Here is a 15,362-nt window from a genome sequence, read left to right on the forward strand (position 1 = left end):
TTAGTTATGACTTTAAAAGTATTTTGGCTGAACATAGGGATGAGAAGAATGGCCCCAGCAAAAACTGAATGACAATGTTAGGACCAGTCAGGGAGAAATACTTCTGAGATCATTATTCTATTAGGTAAATAATATCATAGCACCCCATCTCTACAAAAGTCCTCCGCGGCATGAACCATTTCAGTCTCTATCATGTATTGGTAAACTCTAATTAAAGCAGCTTTATGTATGCAGAATGTGCAGGACCATCTGGTACAACCTTTTGCTGTGCTCTGAAGCTGTGATTAAAACAGCAGGCATGATGAAGCCCATGTGTTAAACATGTCCATATTGGCATATGTGTATTTTATTTTGGAGACAAGACCGTTAGATCTACCAGACATTGTTACAGACTAATCATTTAATTAGCTGCATTCTCCTAGGTCAGGGGCGTCCAACCTGCGGCCTTCCAGCTGCTGCAGGACTACATCTACCATTATCCTCAGCCAGCCCCTTAGCTCAAAGAGCAATATGGGAGATGTAGTCCTGAGGCAGCTGGAGGGCCGCAGGTTAGACGCCCCTGTCCTAGGTGGTTGTAATGGCATTTCCTCAATGGCTCTCATATTTCGTATTATATGCGGATGTCAAAAGATCTAATCAATGCCAACATGTATTGATGAGAGGCAACATTTTTAAGATGCTGTTCCACCTAATATTTTCTCATGGCCATAACTTTCTTCAAGTCATCAAAATAAAAATATCAATATTAACAAGATTGTTATGTTGATTTTCTCTCCATATTGATTTCCCATCTGGGTTGTCATTCGATGTTATGGACAAATTATTGGATTTTTTTTTACACTTACCAGTAATTTTTGGACATTATTATTATTATTATTTATGAATTAGTGCTGTGTCAGATTAACTTTAATATTCTGATTTCTATGCATATGTATTCCTGCCAAAGTAATACCAGCGAGTTTCTTTTTTTTTAAAGTTTTTTACTTGAATGAATTTCTGTTCATGGACCTATATTGCTATGATTTTATTCATGGAATTAAAGGGTTTTTTTTTTTTGTTTTTTTTTATATATACTGTGACTGGATGAACCTGCTCGGAAATGGCTATTCATGTTTTGAGAGTGATTTATTGATTACTTTTTGGAAAACACAACTTTACAAATACATATGTGAATCATCATCGACTCTAGAGCATATGTGTAGAAGCTCCTTGAGTTACAGATATTCTTGGCTGTAAGTTTAAAATGTTTTTTTTTTTTCTTTGGTTTTCCCTTGGTATGTTTAATCCCTTTTGTTTGGTATTCCCTTGTAAATGATGGAATTGATTGGTTAATGTATATAGATAGATAGATAAACAAACTTTAAGGGCTGTTTATAGCACCATCATAATCTGCAGTGCTTTCCAATAGGCATTACAAATAGTAGATCACATAATTTGGTTTTACAGAAACAAATACTGAAAAAGATCTTGCTCAAACAAAAAATGCCCAAGCCCTCTGCATAAACCCTTCTTTAGTCAAGTAACATTTTGGTTTATTAATAATTTTTGCCCGGAACACTCCTTAACATGTGGCCATATAAATTGAAAAAGGTTCTTACAACTTTCTGTGTTGTTTTTTGCTATTAAACCTTCAGAACAAAGAATACAATGATTGTTCTGCTATGGTTTATTTAACATACTAGAGGAGGCAATAAATGTTATTTTTATAAGGGGATCATCACGTTTATCAAGGTATAATTGTATATGGAGTCACATTATGCATTATGGTTCTGTTACTGACGGTGGACAGTTTTCTGCTGACCCTGAGATTATGGGCACATCAAGTATTTTTCCTTGTATTAAAACAACGCCTGTGTTATCCAAAGTGAGATTTCGTTATTTACCTATTTTCCAAAGAGATTACCGTTGCCTGCCAGAAACATAACAAAAACGTGACAACTCTGCCTTCTATAAAACATAAGAGGTATTAATATTTTTGCAACAAAATTAAAGTATTCTGTTATGTTACTCTGTCTCGTGGAAATGATCTATACCATATCATCCCATAAATAGTATTCCTGGAATATGTGTTATTACATAGAGATTATTAAACAATTACATTGGATGTTGGGATCTTCTCATGTGACACCAAACTTCTCTGTTTCAATACAACCTACATGAAAACATACAACCTACATGAATTAGGCAACATATAAGAGCCATTCAGTCCATCTACTCTGCCCATTTTGTTCTGTGTTGACTGTGTGTCATTTGTCATCTAAGTGCTGGTTTACTATGTGCTGCAAGCAATGGGCTTCCAAATGGAGATCACAGGGGGATAACGGGATCCCATGGCAGCTCACTAGGGGTGCCGATAGACTAGACTTATTTCTAGGAAGTCTTTGGACATTCAAAAGTACTACAAATGATCTTTCCAAAGGAGCATTTTAAACTCACCAGAGTAGGTGGAACAGCACTTTTAGGAATCTTGCTGACATTTGGTATTTTAAGATGGTGGTTCTCAACTCATCATAAACCATCATTAAAAAGCAGAATTTACTGAATCACACTTGAAAGCAGTGGGTTGACCCCTAAAATTACTTTCATGTTAGCGGTCTAATAAGACTGACTTTTTAAACCAACTCAGGAGTTGTGTCTTTAGCACTTTATATGCTAGCAAAGTAACAGAAAACACAAATGAGGTGTATAAAATCTGGCACATCTCCTCAATCACTGGCAGTAGAATGGACCGTACTGAAGAGCTCAGTCACCTTAAACATGGCACTATCATAGGATGTCACCTTTGCCACAGGTCATCTAAATTGCTGCCTTGTTAGATCTGCCTCTTGTCCATTGTTTTTATAGAAAACTGGTATCTGGTATCTACATTTCAAGGCATGTACACTATGACTTTTCTATATTTAAAAGGTTAAATGTCCACCATTTTCCCAGTAGCAAAACACAATCCAGAAAGGACATCTGTGTCGCAGTTTAAAACCACTTAGTGAAGAAACTGCTTTCCCTAATAACTTAATTTGGAAACTTTGTGGTTATCAGAGAGTGCATCTTCCTCTTGTAAAGAATCTAAATATCAAGGTCATTAAATAAAGTTAAAAAATGTTAAACTTCCTCTTAAATCAACAGTAAGATAAACTTTTCTGTCACTGGTATTTCCCTTGACATTTTTAGCAACATAAAAAAAGCATTATACCCAAGATTGAATAAACAGATGTGATGGTTTACACGGTCGACAAATAACGATAAAATATTTGTGTGCCCACATCCAAAACAAATTAATTTACTTGTTTTTGCAAATAAAAAATACATTTCCATTAATTAAATATTCCCGACTGTGTATGGCTATTGATATAAAGTTAATATCTGTGTTACTGCAAATATGCTGCTATATCTGTGGTAAAGAAATCTCCATCTTTGACTACCACCAGTGGGGCGATATTTCTGCTTGTTTGTTTTATTGCAGGAATTTTTATATATTTTGGATTTCTGCATGCAGGATGCTTAAAGCTACAAGGTAAGTTATTTTGTACATAATACATTTGAAGCTTATATCGGTCTATTTCTTCCATTCACATGCCTTTGGTGGAAGAATAAGAAGCTTTTTTTTTTATTTTTTAATAAGCCTGTCTGTCTCTACACACATGCGAGTTCTTTACTGAACGGCGCTATAACTTTGAAATCATACAATATTGTGCTGTGACTATTTTGCCGTCTCTTTTACGTCCAAGCCTGACTGCATCATCTGATTAAAGGTTGTAAATTTTCTGGTGGATTGCATGGAGTGCATTATATTTTTTTATGGTTTTACGTTTTTGTACACTTTTTTGTACGTAACCATTCAGCTGGTGCAGGGTAAGCGCCAAGTATTTCTTTTGTATTTTGACTGTAAATATGCTTCTATCAGTGGTATATTAAACTCTATCTTTAACTTCCACTAGTGGGGCAGGTCAATTCTACTAGATCATATAACAATGTGTCACTTGCCTGTGTCATGGTTTTGCATGGCCCCTTTTTTTATATGTAAGTACAGGCATAAAAGGAACACAGAAGAATCAAATTGTTCATCCTTACAAAGTTACCCATAAAAGCACAGATGTTGGTACTGGAGAAAACTGTTCTGTCTAATCTGCAGCACTGAGCCACCAGTTTAATGTCTTCCAGATGCTTGGGTATAGCCCATTGCAAATAGTGTTGACAAATTATAATTAGGGGCTCGAGATGATCCAACTGTCTCGGTGGATATAGGTACAACCACAAAATAAGAGGAGATTGGAGGGTCCTTAGTCTATATGTAAGTATAAGCATTTGGGGAAAAGTCAAGAGAAATAACTCTAAAGCAATGTCCTTTCATAAAGATGCAAGTAATTCAGTAAAAAGAAAGTATTTTTAGGTTTTGAAGTAAGATGAGACAGAAGCATTCTGTAAGCGACAAGGTAAAAAAACATACATACATACACATATATATATCTCAGGTTAGCCAACATAGAGAATGTGAAAATGGTTGCAAAATAAATGCCGTATATATTTTTTAATATATCAGTGTCAGAAGAATGCAAACAGAAAATGTTCCATCACTGAGAAAGATACACGGGTTACAAATGACAAGCTCAAAGCTCATGTGAAATGCGTAACTTATTTTCTTAAGGTTATTTCAGTCAACGACCAATGGCAGAGATTTCGCAATTAAAGGAGACTAACCTTGTCATTATCATTTACATACCTGATCCAGGAGTGATTCAATATATGGAAAGTTAATAAAACAACTGGACCAGATGGGATTCAATTACACGTACTTCAGTAACCGACAGACCTTTATTTTCTAAGATTCGTTTCCATCTGGAAATGTTCCACTAGACTAGAGGAAAACAAGTGTGAGGCCATATTTTTACAAAAGGGACCCATTCAGAAACCGGGAATTATAGACCAGTAAGGCTATTATGGACACATCCATAGTGTCAAAGGACTGAAGGACTGCCAACAGATGAACATTTACTATGCAACAATATCATTAGTAGGCGTCAACATGGTTTTATTAGTAAAAGGCCACGTCAAACTAATATGCTTGCTTTTAATAAAACCATAAGGCACAATGTGGACCATGGAGATGCAGCGGATGTGCTCTACAGGATTTTACAGTACGATACAATTCGATATGGTGCCAAACAATAGCTTGATTGAAAGTATTTGTACTTGAATAGAGAATAGATCTCAATGTAATCTTCACCGAGGGCTTGTGAGCAATGAAGGAAAGTTTGAATGAAATTACCTGGCTGCTCCTTTATAACTTAATAATAATAATAATAAGATGAAGTGATGGGTGATTTCCAGTGCTGGTTTCAATTACGCTTTTCTCAGATGGGGTATTGCACAGCAAGTTACACAGCTACCTCCCTAGAAAGTTCCTCCAAGTAAGAGTCACAGATAACAGAAAAATTTGGGGATGGAAATGTGGAAAAAAAAAAGTGGAAAAAAAATTACGGCAAAAAAGAAAAATTCATAGCGCCTTGTTCAGTGAAACCAGTACGTAGGATCTTGAAAAAGTAATACAAACTGACAAATAAAAGCCAACTGTGGGGATTGTATGTATTTATTTTGACTTTTTCTCATTAATTCTTGATAAACAAACAAGCTGGTAACAAGTTCTAGAATGTCACTTATTAGGAAGATACTTGTGCTCACGTCTGAATGCTTACTCCTGCTTCTGAAAATGCAGAAAAAACCCAATCCATACTTAATGTTTTATACACAGAAAAAAAATATTAATATTTTTATTTTTTTATTTTTTTACACAAAAGTGTTCAAGCATAGTATCAAGTCCGCATAAAAAGTTAACAGTGCTATTACCCCCAACAAAATTGTCGTTTCTCAAAAAAAAAAAAACAAAAGCAAAAAACACTATAAAAACTGAACGGATTCATATATTTTTTTTTTTCTTTAAATGTTCAGAAAACTTTCTGGAGCAGAGATAGAACTATAGAACCCGATTCAAGTGCAAGTAGGAATTAACACACAAAAGTGTTTCAGTAGGAATCTGGGTCTCTGTTCTGGGTTAAACGAGGCAGCTGCCTCTTACCATCTCTACTCCATTAGAAAACACAGTGCTATTCATAGGGTATTGCAGGATACGAAAACATGTTCCCATAAAAAGGTGTAATAATCACAACCAAGAAACCAGCAAACAAGCCTGAAGAACTAAAAATCTGTGCTATCAATAGCCCTCCTTTTTCCCATCCCTTTTAATCCTTCCCCAAAATGCCAAACAACTAATATTTACTCATAACCAATAGGGTTGCAATCATTATATACAAATAATTGAAGATAGTATTGACTTTCGACGGCACCTGCCCAGAAACCATCTTTTTAGCATTGTAAATTAAACGCAATGGTCTCTGAGTAATCGGCTTAGTTAGAGTCGGACAGCCATACCATTGGGTTCAGTACTCCACAATAAATACATTCTCTCCACTCACGCAAAAGAGGAAAGGAAAGGGATTTTACTTTTTGCCCTGAGCCATCGATAACTTCCTAGTAGTGCAAACCATGTTGCAGATTCCTTGTTAATTTTCACTTGTGGAAATAAAAGAAAAACCTTCTGAGGACACAGATGCCTCTTGGTGAACGCTACAACCAATTTTTAATGCTGTCCAGGTTCTGCTTGATCCACTGGATGTTCATCTTGATCGTCTCAATAGCCTCCTTAACGCACCACATGTCCCTGCTCTTGCCACTTGTTGAGTTGAAGAAAGAAATCACCTAAAATGATCCGAAAGAGTCATGTCAATAAATAAAAAGACATTAATGTTCCTTTAAGCAGATTTACAAAAGCATTTTATACATTTTAGAGCAAATAAAATAAATCTAACTTAAGCATAAGACAACGATAATGCCACTGGTACAATAGCTGGAGAACCTCACATATGCCCAATAGCGCCGCTTACAGGACTCAAAACAGAGATACATGTTGTCCAATTAAAATAATCTTTACAGATTTTGTTCTTTGCTACAATTGGGTGACGTGAAAAAAAAAAAAAAAGAATTAAAATATCCATGTCTTTACTTTGTCATGTTTCGGGAACTCACTTATAAGCAATACATTCCAGAACAACTAACCTCATTTAGATAAGTTTCTGTGGAAAACTGATAAGTTGTCTTGGTAACAATAGTTTGTATAATGTATGATCCAGGCTGGAACCTAGAAGCAAAAAAATTAAGTAAAACAATTGAAATATTTCACATTTCTTCAAGCATTTAACAAACGTTAGACATCAGTGCTAAATGTAATGGCAAAAATAGGTTCCTCATTCTTGTACTCAGATTTCTACAGGTAGTAATGAATGATCTAGAGCGTGTATGGGTACACAGGAGAACGATGTACAAGAAACATTTTTTGGAATACTGACCACACTTCTGGTTTCTTACACTACTGACAGAACAAGAGACCCTTTGACTGCATTCTAAGGAATCAATTTAGAAGGGCGTAAAAACTTGCACTTACTTTTGATTGATTTCATCCCAGTTTTGTTTCACAAAGTCCCAGGCCACCAAATAACCGGGTACATGTCTACTGATAAAAGTAATAATTCTGTGCAGATCCTGGGACCTTATGAGGTTTCCACGAAGACTCTCTTGCATCAGCCTGTGAAAGAAAAAAGGACATTGGCATGGGTGTTTAAAATCTGGAGCACAACTATAAGAAAAACATAAGGGTTCACTACTGAAGGAAAGTTCTCAGAAAACACTCAGAAACGCATGCAGATATGCTCAAGGCACCGAAGATACGTAAAACACACAAGTCCAGCTTTGCAATGCCTACCTCAACATCCCTCAACTTCCAGCTATAAAGGCAAACAGGCAAAGTTATTATTTCTTTTGTAAAAGAGCAGTTTCTCTGGGATGGCATGTCTGTAAAATGTGGTGTACCGATCTAAGCCTCTCTTATAGTTGCATATGTAGTCTACTTTCTCAATGTTCTCTGTTTCTATTCTATTACTGTAGTTTGGGGTAGCCGTATTAGTCCAGTGTATAAGAATGCAAAAAAACCAAAAACAGAATGTTGCAGAATCTTGTAATACCTTTTTTATTGGACTCCCAAAAGCTTGTCTATTATTTTAAATATTGTTAGTCCAATAAAAAAGGTATTACAAGATTCTGCAACATTGTTTTGTTTTTTTTGCATTCTTATTTCCACTTAAAATCAGTTATTGTAGAAGAAAATTAGTCTAACTGCCATCAATAGACATACGAACTATTTATGATGAGTTCATCCACATTGACTGAATGTGGATTCTTCTATTTTTATATATTTATTTAAGTTACTATTGAAATAAATTGTTCATATCATAAGAATACATAATTGCCAAGAGCTAATTCAAACTAAATGAATAGCAATGTATGTGGCAAAACTGTGTTCTGTGTGTTAGTGGTGTTAGCATGTAGCGTTAACATGCATGAGTGCATGCTGTTAGCATATGTGTGAGTGTTACTGTACAGTGTTAGCGTGTTACACGTGTTACACGTGTTAATGTGTATGGCAAGTCCCATGGAAAAGAAATATACTTTTCTCCTTAAACATAAAATCTAGTGCTCTGTACCAGTTATATAGGTTAGCATTGACAAAACCTGGCTTATCTCATTTTGTTTTAATAAACGTCCTTTATTTGCAGCACTGGATGCTGCCATTATAGTGGGGGACTTCTCCTGTGCAATCACCAAACTGGGCTCTTTTTTATGTCAATGCTAATGAAGTCCTAGGAGCGGTCATATTCACCATAACGAAAGGCTTTATGCAGCTGGTGTTGCTGCAATGCCCTGACATTGAGGCATTCAGCAACCCAAAAAAAGTCATGTGCCCAGTTTGATCGCCCCTTGGTTTCATATAGCCACCTGAGACATGCTGCCTATAACAACACTGCGGTGCCCATTCAAAAGAGAGTTCCCAGGGGGTCTCTCCAGACCCTCCCGAAAACTTTGAGCCTGTCCTACAGGTTGAATACAGGTACAGCAGCCAACCATGCAGGTCAATGGAGCCCAGCTCACTAATCACTATGTGATCAGTGAAATAAAATTAAAAGAAATATACAAAATTGAAAATGTAAAAATAGTTAAACTATACATAAAAATGTAATGCAGTTTAAAAAATTAAAGACCCCAGTGATGAAACCATGACATCATAAGGGGAATCATCCAGTTCAAAGAAAATATGTCCAAAAATGTAAAATAAATAAAATCTGCGCAAGTCCTAAAATCTACGCTGTATCTTCTCAAAAATCCTGCCATGAAAAAAAAAGTTAACACCAAAACACCTTGGGGTGTAAATATATGACTTGATGGGGTAAATTGAACTGACAGGCTTAAAAGACGTCCCAAATGGCACATGGGGCAGAATTACCAGTTTTAAAAATAATGTTTCTGAAAAAGCAATATCCAACCTAAATAGTAGAACCTATTTTGCAGGTTTCTATATTAGCTTTTGTAGAGGAGTAAAATATTTTTCAAATTGTCACACAGGCAAATAAGCAGAATTAGTGCTAAGGGAGGATAAAACGTGTTTTTTTTAATAATAAAAAACCCACTTCTCAATGGTTCATTTTTTTTAAATATAACTGTAAAATAAAACAGCTGATACAAGGGGAAGATTATTGGATTTTCTCATCAGATTTGCTGAAGGTATCTCCTTATAAATGTTTTTTTTTATATAAGATTTTATACAGGTACTTAAGGGTTTGAGCAATACGCACCAAAGTAGTTTTCTGGCATTATCTGTACTTGCAAGTGCTTCCAATATTTTGAGCTTTTCGGTTTCAAACATGGATGAAGCATAGACTTCAAAGAGATACCCCCATCCTTCTTCAGTTTTAGCTCCGACCTTATACACAACCTTCATAACATCCGTGGGAAGTCTAAAGAAGAAAAGATACACTGAGCTTTACCTCAAATAAACATAGTATTAAATGTTTATAAGAAAAGACTGTCAAAATGAATAATCCGAACAGTTGCATCATTCACACCGATAAGTGGGAGATTACAGAAAACATTGTTTTTGAAATCAATCTCACAATATGCAGGATTAGATTTTATTAAACAAAAGAGCAAAAATAAGCATCAAGTAATAAGGTACTTTTCTGACTTCGATATGGACCACATTATGCTCTGAAAACAGACCCCACGGCACAAAGTTCTCATGCTACACTTGGGGCACTAATGTACCATAACAAAATGCAATCACCCCAAAGACTCAAAACTCCTTTTATGAGCGGTTTCAGAGGAACGATCGATGGATTGTGGCCAAATAGACTAGGTTCTTGATTTATTTGGGGGGGGGGGGTGACACGCATTATGCTGCTCCCTATGAGCTGATCATCAGGTTCTATAGAACAGCGTGGCAAAAATGGGCTATTTTTTCCTAAGGTGTTTAAACTCTAACCAATAATTGGTCTTATCTTATAGGCCATATGCCAATATCATACATGTTTAAAGTGTGGTTCAAGTAAGATTATTTCATTTGATAAATACACTGTAACAGAAGCAGACCTCAAGCAGTTGGGTTCTGCAATTTCCTTCAAAAAAGGAAAACTTCCTGTGACTAAATATATACGGGGAGATATTGCTTGGTCTTATACAGTATATCTGCATTTTTTGAAGAGTACCACATTGCAGATGAGTGTGTCCAAAACAAACAGGGACATCTAACACAGGGCAAAAGTCGTGGGTACTGGGACCACAATTACATTAGAGGCCCACAGCAGCTGTCCATAGGGTCCCTTCAACATTCATCATAGACTCGCACTCAGGTACTCAGAGCTGGGGGGCTGTGGTATAGCTTGCCATGGGTTTCATTAATTATAAAGACTGCCCTTAGGATGAGCATTGAATATACACAATTAACGGCATGCTGATTACAAAAGAACACAATGTAATTTTATAAAGTCTGTATCTCTACACCCTATGCAAAAGAATGAACGATTTGTAGACCATCATAATTGTGTCTACACAATATACACAAAAATAAATCTTACTGTGTTCCATTGTTCTTCCATTTGTCAAACCACTCAGTGGCTTTAGATGTGCAGTCCATAAAATCATAAGAGCACGCAAAATCCAGAAGTGTGGATCGTAGCTCTCGTTCAGACAGAGTTCCTTCGTCAGTCCAACTTTGGTTTTTAATCTGGTTCTTTAGTAAATCCAAAGTATTATGCTAAAATGACATAAATATTTGTCAAAATGTTAAAAATGTAACTGAAATAAATCACATCTGGTTAACAATGGCGTTAACCCTGCTTAACTCTAGAAGCACCTTCGATTCCAATAGAACGGTATAACCCAATCTTTATAAATATGTTATTAATTAATACAGAGAATAACATCATATAGGTTTATAAATCGAAAGTCATTAATGCAAGTCCCCCATAAAAAAAGGACAGGATCCAAACCTTAATCAAGTTAGCACGTGGCTTAAAATAGCAATGCGTATTACATAGGTAACACAGTGAATTGCCAATAGACAATATTTAGATAAGATATATGCATCGTTCATATGCTGGCATGTAGATCTGAAGTAAAATATTAAAACAATATACAAACCATCACTCTTCCAGCCAAAAGTGTCTCACCGCGCTTATCTAGGATACCATAGATGTGGCTGAGTTGGTGTATCACTTGTCTGATGGGGGCAACATTGGTTTCATTCACAATGTATGAAAGTAAGTCAAAGGCTTTTGTCAGAGCAACTCTGCCCACCCTGGTAGGACATAAAAGGTATAAAAAGCATTAGCCCTATTGGCATAAAAAGGGGGGGGGATTCACAATTCACAACATTACCATTCAAGTAATCTGTAAATAACCTATGAGCGCCCAGCACACATTCTAGCAAACCTCTAGTTTCTTGGCTATTAAGAAATTATAACTACTATGATCCTACTGCTGGTGGAAGATCAGAGTTGCATTCATTGACATGTGAAGAAACAGAGCTGATGCACTCCTGATCCACAGCAACAATATTCCCGTCTCCCACTAATTTATATATTTTAATTGTTATCCCTTAAGAGAATCCGTTCAATTAAACTGCAAGGCAGTGATAAAGAATAAATTCAGCATTTTTATTTCATGTGAGATCCACAATTGGTTCTGTTTTTGGAAACCAAGTATGGAAAACTACTCACTCATTCTGTAAAGTTCATAAAATTATGGGAATTGGTATTTTATTATTCATCATAGTAATGCACTATATGGCTAATTAAGTTAGATGAGTAATAGAAATTGCTTTAGATACGATGGCAGAAAAAGAGATAGAGATTTCTTCACTGTCAATAAATCAGAAGTATGTTGAAATATCCAGTGTAAGTTTGAGGTCGATGAGTATTTCCTGTCCAGTATGAAGCAAACACATTCCAGAAAGCGATGGAACATATTGCTTAGTTAAAAACATGCAGAAATTATATTAACGGACAGGCTGCAAATCATTTCTTATCGACTATTCAAAACGAACAGAGCATTTTCACAAAATGAAAAGTTGCCTGTGTACTTGACAACCAGTTGGAAGATAACTGTGATTCGAAGTGGAGGTAGAATAAGGAAAGGACGTTGATTTACCCCCCAAGCACAAATATATCATGGATCAGATTGGCTCTGTCGTCGGAATGTAGAACTGTGTGATCGGAGTTGAGCTGTCCAATGAGACCATTCCAGCCCACATCACCATAGTCAACTAAATAGAATCCAGTCATCCGAACGTTGAACTTTACCCATGAGTTTTCACTGGTGAGATTAATTTTGTCTGCAACAGGAAGAAGAAACATATGTCAGTAAAGACTTCATCATGAGAGTGCTTCATTGTTATTAAAAGGGACAGTAAAATGTCCCCAGCAGCCCTATTACAGAAGAATGCATATTAAAGTACTATTTGTAGCAGCTGCTTAAGCTGTCAATCAGTGGCAGGAAGTACCTCCAATGAAATCAATGGAAGCCCTGTCACTGACTGACAGCTGAAGGAGCCAATCAGTGGCAAGAAAGTGCGCCCATTAAAATCAATCAGAAGACTTTACATATGGACACTGGAGTCTTTACTCAGAGGCAGTGCTGGAGCTGACTGCAGGCGAGTACATCACGTGACCAAATGCATCTTTCCTTTTGCAAAACGGACCCCACAGTCATCACATGGGTTAAAGGGTTAAAAGTTAAAGCGCTTATGCTGCTTAAGTCTTTTTTTTTTTTTTGTATTATTAAAATACTTGCTTGTACAAAACTATTACCGTTTAAAAAAAAACAAAAACTCAAGACTTTGCATACAAACAAACTACAATGAGAAATTTTGCATTCAGTCTAGCTGAAATGTAAGGTTTGCCTGGCATTAGAACAAATTTTACCAGGAACCAATACAAAGTATTTTTAGGTGGAAGCACAATTATCCAAATATGTTTGAGTTTGAGTTTATTTTTTATTTTTTTAATTGGGAGGACAATTTCACCTAATTGTATGTATTAACTGGGGTTACTTGGACAAACACCTGCCACTGCAAGCCTAGAATGGGACAATAGTTGAAAGGAAACAACCAAAACTCACAATAAGTGACAAATGCCCTCCAATTTACAGCCAGCAGAAGTAAAATATGCGTGTCAATATGAACACGTTAGGCACATACCTGGGAACCCTCTGCGTGAATCGCCGCTTCTCTGGGTCACTACAAGGAAACCCATAGTCTCGGGAGCGGCGTTGCTGCGCGCCTCACCCCTCCGACAATGGCACGCGTCCGGACCACCCACTGATCTCAAAGGGACCCGCCAGGGGCCTCCAGATCCCAGGTACAGGTAGGTTTTAGTAACTACCTCACTAAAGGTGAACATTCTAAAGACAAAGAGGAACACTCACCCTTTACGTCGTTTAGCAGGTGGACGTTTTTAAAAGCAGTTTCACTGGTGTCACTGGTGATATAGGATAGAGGAACGTGCCACACAGTGCTGAATTAAAGAGAAAATGTCATTAGCAAAACAAACATAACATTTCCAATAATATGCTTTTGAGATTTAACCATATCCCTTTCCAGCCTTTTGAGTAACTGTGAGGGGGAAAGATTGATCCTATGCCCTTAAGATAAAGGTAGTTTGAGTTCCAACCTGGGTACAGTCCATGGTCCTGGCATGCTGAGAGGCACACAGATCAATTAACCATTGGATGCGTTAATAAAAGCACAAAGCAACGATGGACCCTTCTGCTACGCTTTTTTCCCTCGTCACCTCTCCTGGCCTTCGCTGGGGTCTCTAAAGACTTTTTGGTGGCACCAAGAATATCTGGACCTCCTTCCGACTTCCCAAGGAGTATGGCTCCAGAAGAGGAGGAGTGGGAACCTGGTGATCTACTGTGGCCTTAATTTTGGTACTTGCCACCTTTCTTTCACTGATGCTCGGAATCACACCACCTCAGGCTTTGGAATATTACATTTTATTTTTATTTTTTTTAAAACCTGCCTGCTCATCTTTAAATTATTTAATTTATTTAAAATAATAAATCAGACATCTCATTCTTGGCAGAGCACCATGTAATCTGCATTATGTCTTTTTTGTGCATACTAAATGCATACTCTTACTTGGCCACGTTAAGTTTGGGTCATTGATCCTACAGTATTCCTCTAGTTTCCTAGACCATTTGTCATTTGACTTAACCGTCGGGTGAGCATACTTACAAATCATCCGTAAACAGGCATGCCTTCCGTTACAGAGCAGGAGGAATAATCAGGACAGGCCCTAAGACTCCTGAGGTAGTCCCTGGTAACCTTACCCTCTTTTGAATGGACTCTGTTTACGACAACGCTCTGCTGTCTACCATTGACCAAATATTTTGCCACTCTGTAAAACTTAGGTCCACTTCCAGCATCCACACAATAAGTTAGTTCACAAACTGTGTGTAACAATACCAAAAGCTTTACTAAAAACTCAACTGTTCTGGAAGTTACAGAAGTAAGTCGGGGAAATCTAATTCATACAACATTAGGAAACAGACAAGGAGATTTTGGTAATCAATGGGGACATTCTCTCCAAAAGAGGATATTTCCCTGTAAAACAACTGTCTGGCATTTATTCTTTTGCCGGTTATGAAAAAAATGTACAAAAGGTAGCCAAAAATCAAGCACAGGAAATGAAAATAAACACATACAGAAACAGAATGTAGACTTCAAACTCAACACAAAATAGATGACTACACATGAAAAGGCTCAGACCATTCACCTCTAAGCCACAGCAAATTATATGAAGAAAAATGCAAGTATTAAATAACAGCAAGCCTGAACGATTTGGAAGTCTCTAGACCATAAGTAAGAAAGTAAAACGCGATGATGGATGTTACACCGGTATACATACAGACAGTACTGTTTTTGT

The 15,362-nt window shown here is 36.7% G+C and overlaps 1 protein-coding gene across 2 annotated transcripts in view; it reads right to left on the reverse strand.

Moving 5' to 3' along the window:
• Positions 1 to 6,618: 6,618 nt before the first annotated feature.
• The window catches only part of LOC149303022 (leucyl-cystinyl aminopeptidase-like), a 32,312-nt gene continuing 23,568 nt past the window's right edge, over positions 6,619 to 15,362 (reverse strand). For both annotated transcript variants that reach the window (XM_089481800.1, XM_089481799.1), the window contains 8 exons: positions 13,861 to 13,949; positions 12,586 to 12,769; positions 11,578 to 11,734; positions 11,013 to 11,191; positions 9,735 to 9,896; positions 7,493 to 7,633; positions 7,108 to 7,189; positions 6,619 to 6,750 (listed from right to left, as the gene is read on the reverse strand). In XM_089481800.1, coding sequence (XP_089337926.1) covers positions 6,619 to 6,750; positions 7,108 to 7,189; positions 7,493 to 7,633; positions 9,735 to 9,896; positions 11,013 to 11,191; positions 11,578 to 11,734; positions 12,586 to 12,769; positions 13,861 to 13,949 — 1,126 coding nt within the window. The remainder of the gene's footprint in view (positions 6,751 to 7,107; positions 7,190 to 7,492; positions 7,634 to 9,734; positions 9,897 to 11,012; positions 11,192 to 11,577; positions 11,735 to 12,585; positions 12,770 to 13,860; positions 13,950 to 15,362) is intronic.

The sequence above is a fragment of the Sceloporus occidentalis genome, unplaced genomic scaffold, assembly GCF_023333645.1.
Source record: "Sceloporus occidentalis isolate IW3139 unplaced genomic scaffold, rSceOcc1.0.p SCAF_16, whole genome shotgun sequence".
NCBI classification, from domain to species: domain Eukaryota; kingdom Metazoa; phylum Chordata; class Lepidosauria; order Squamata; family Phrynosomatidae; genus Sceloporus; species Sceloporus occidentalis.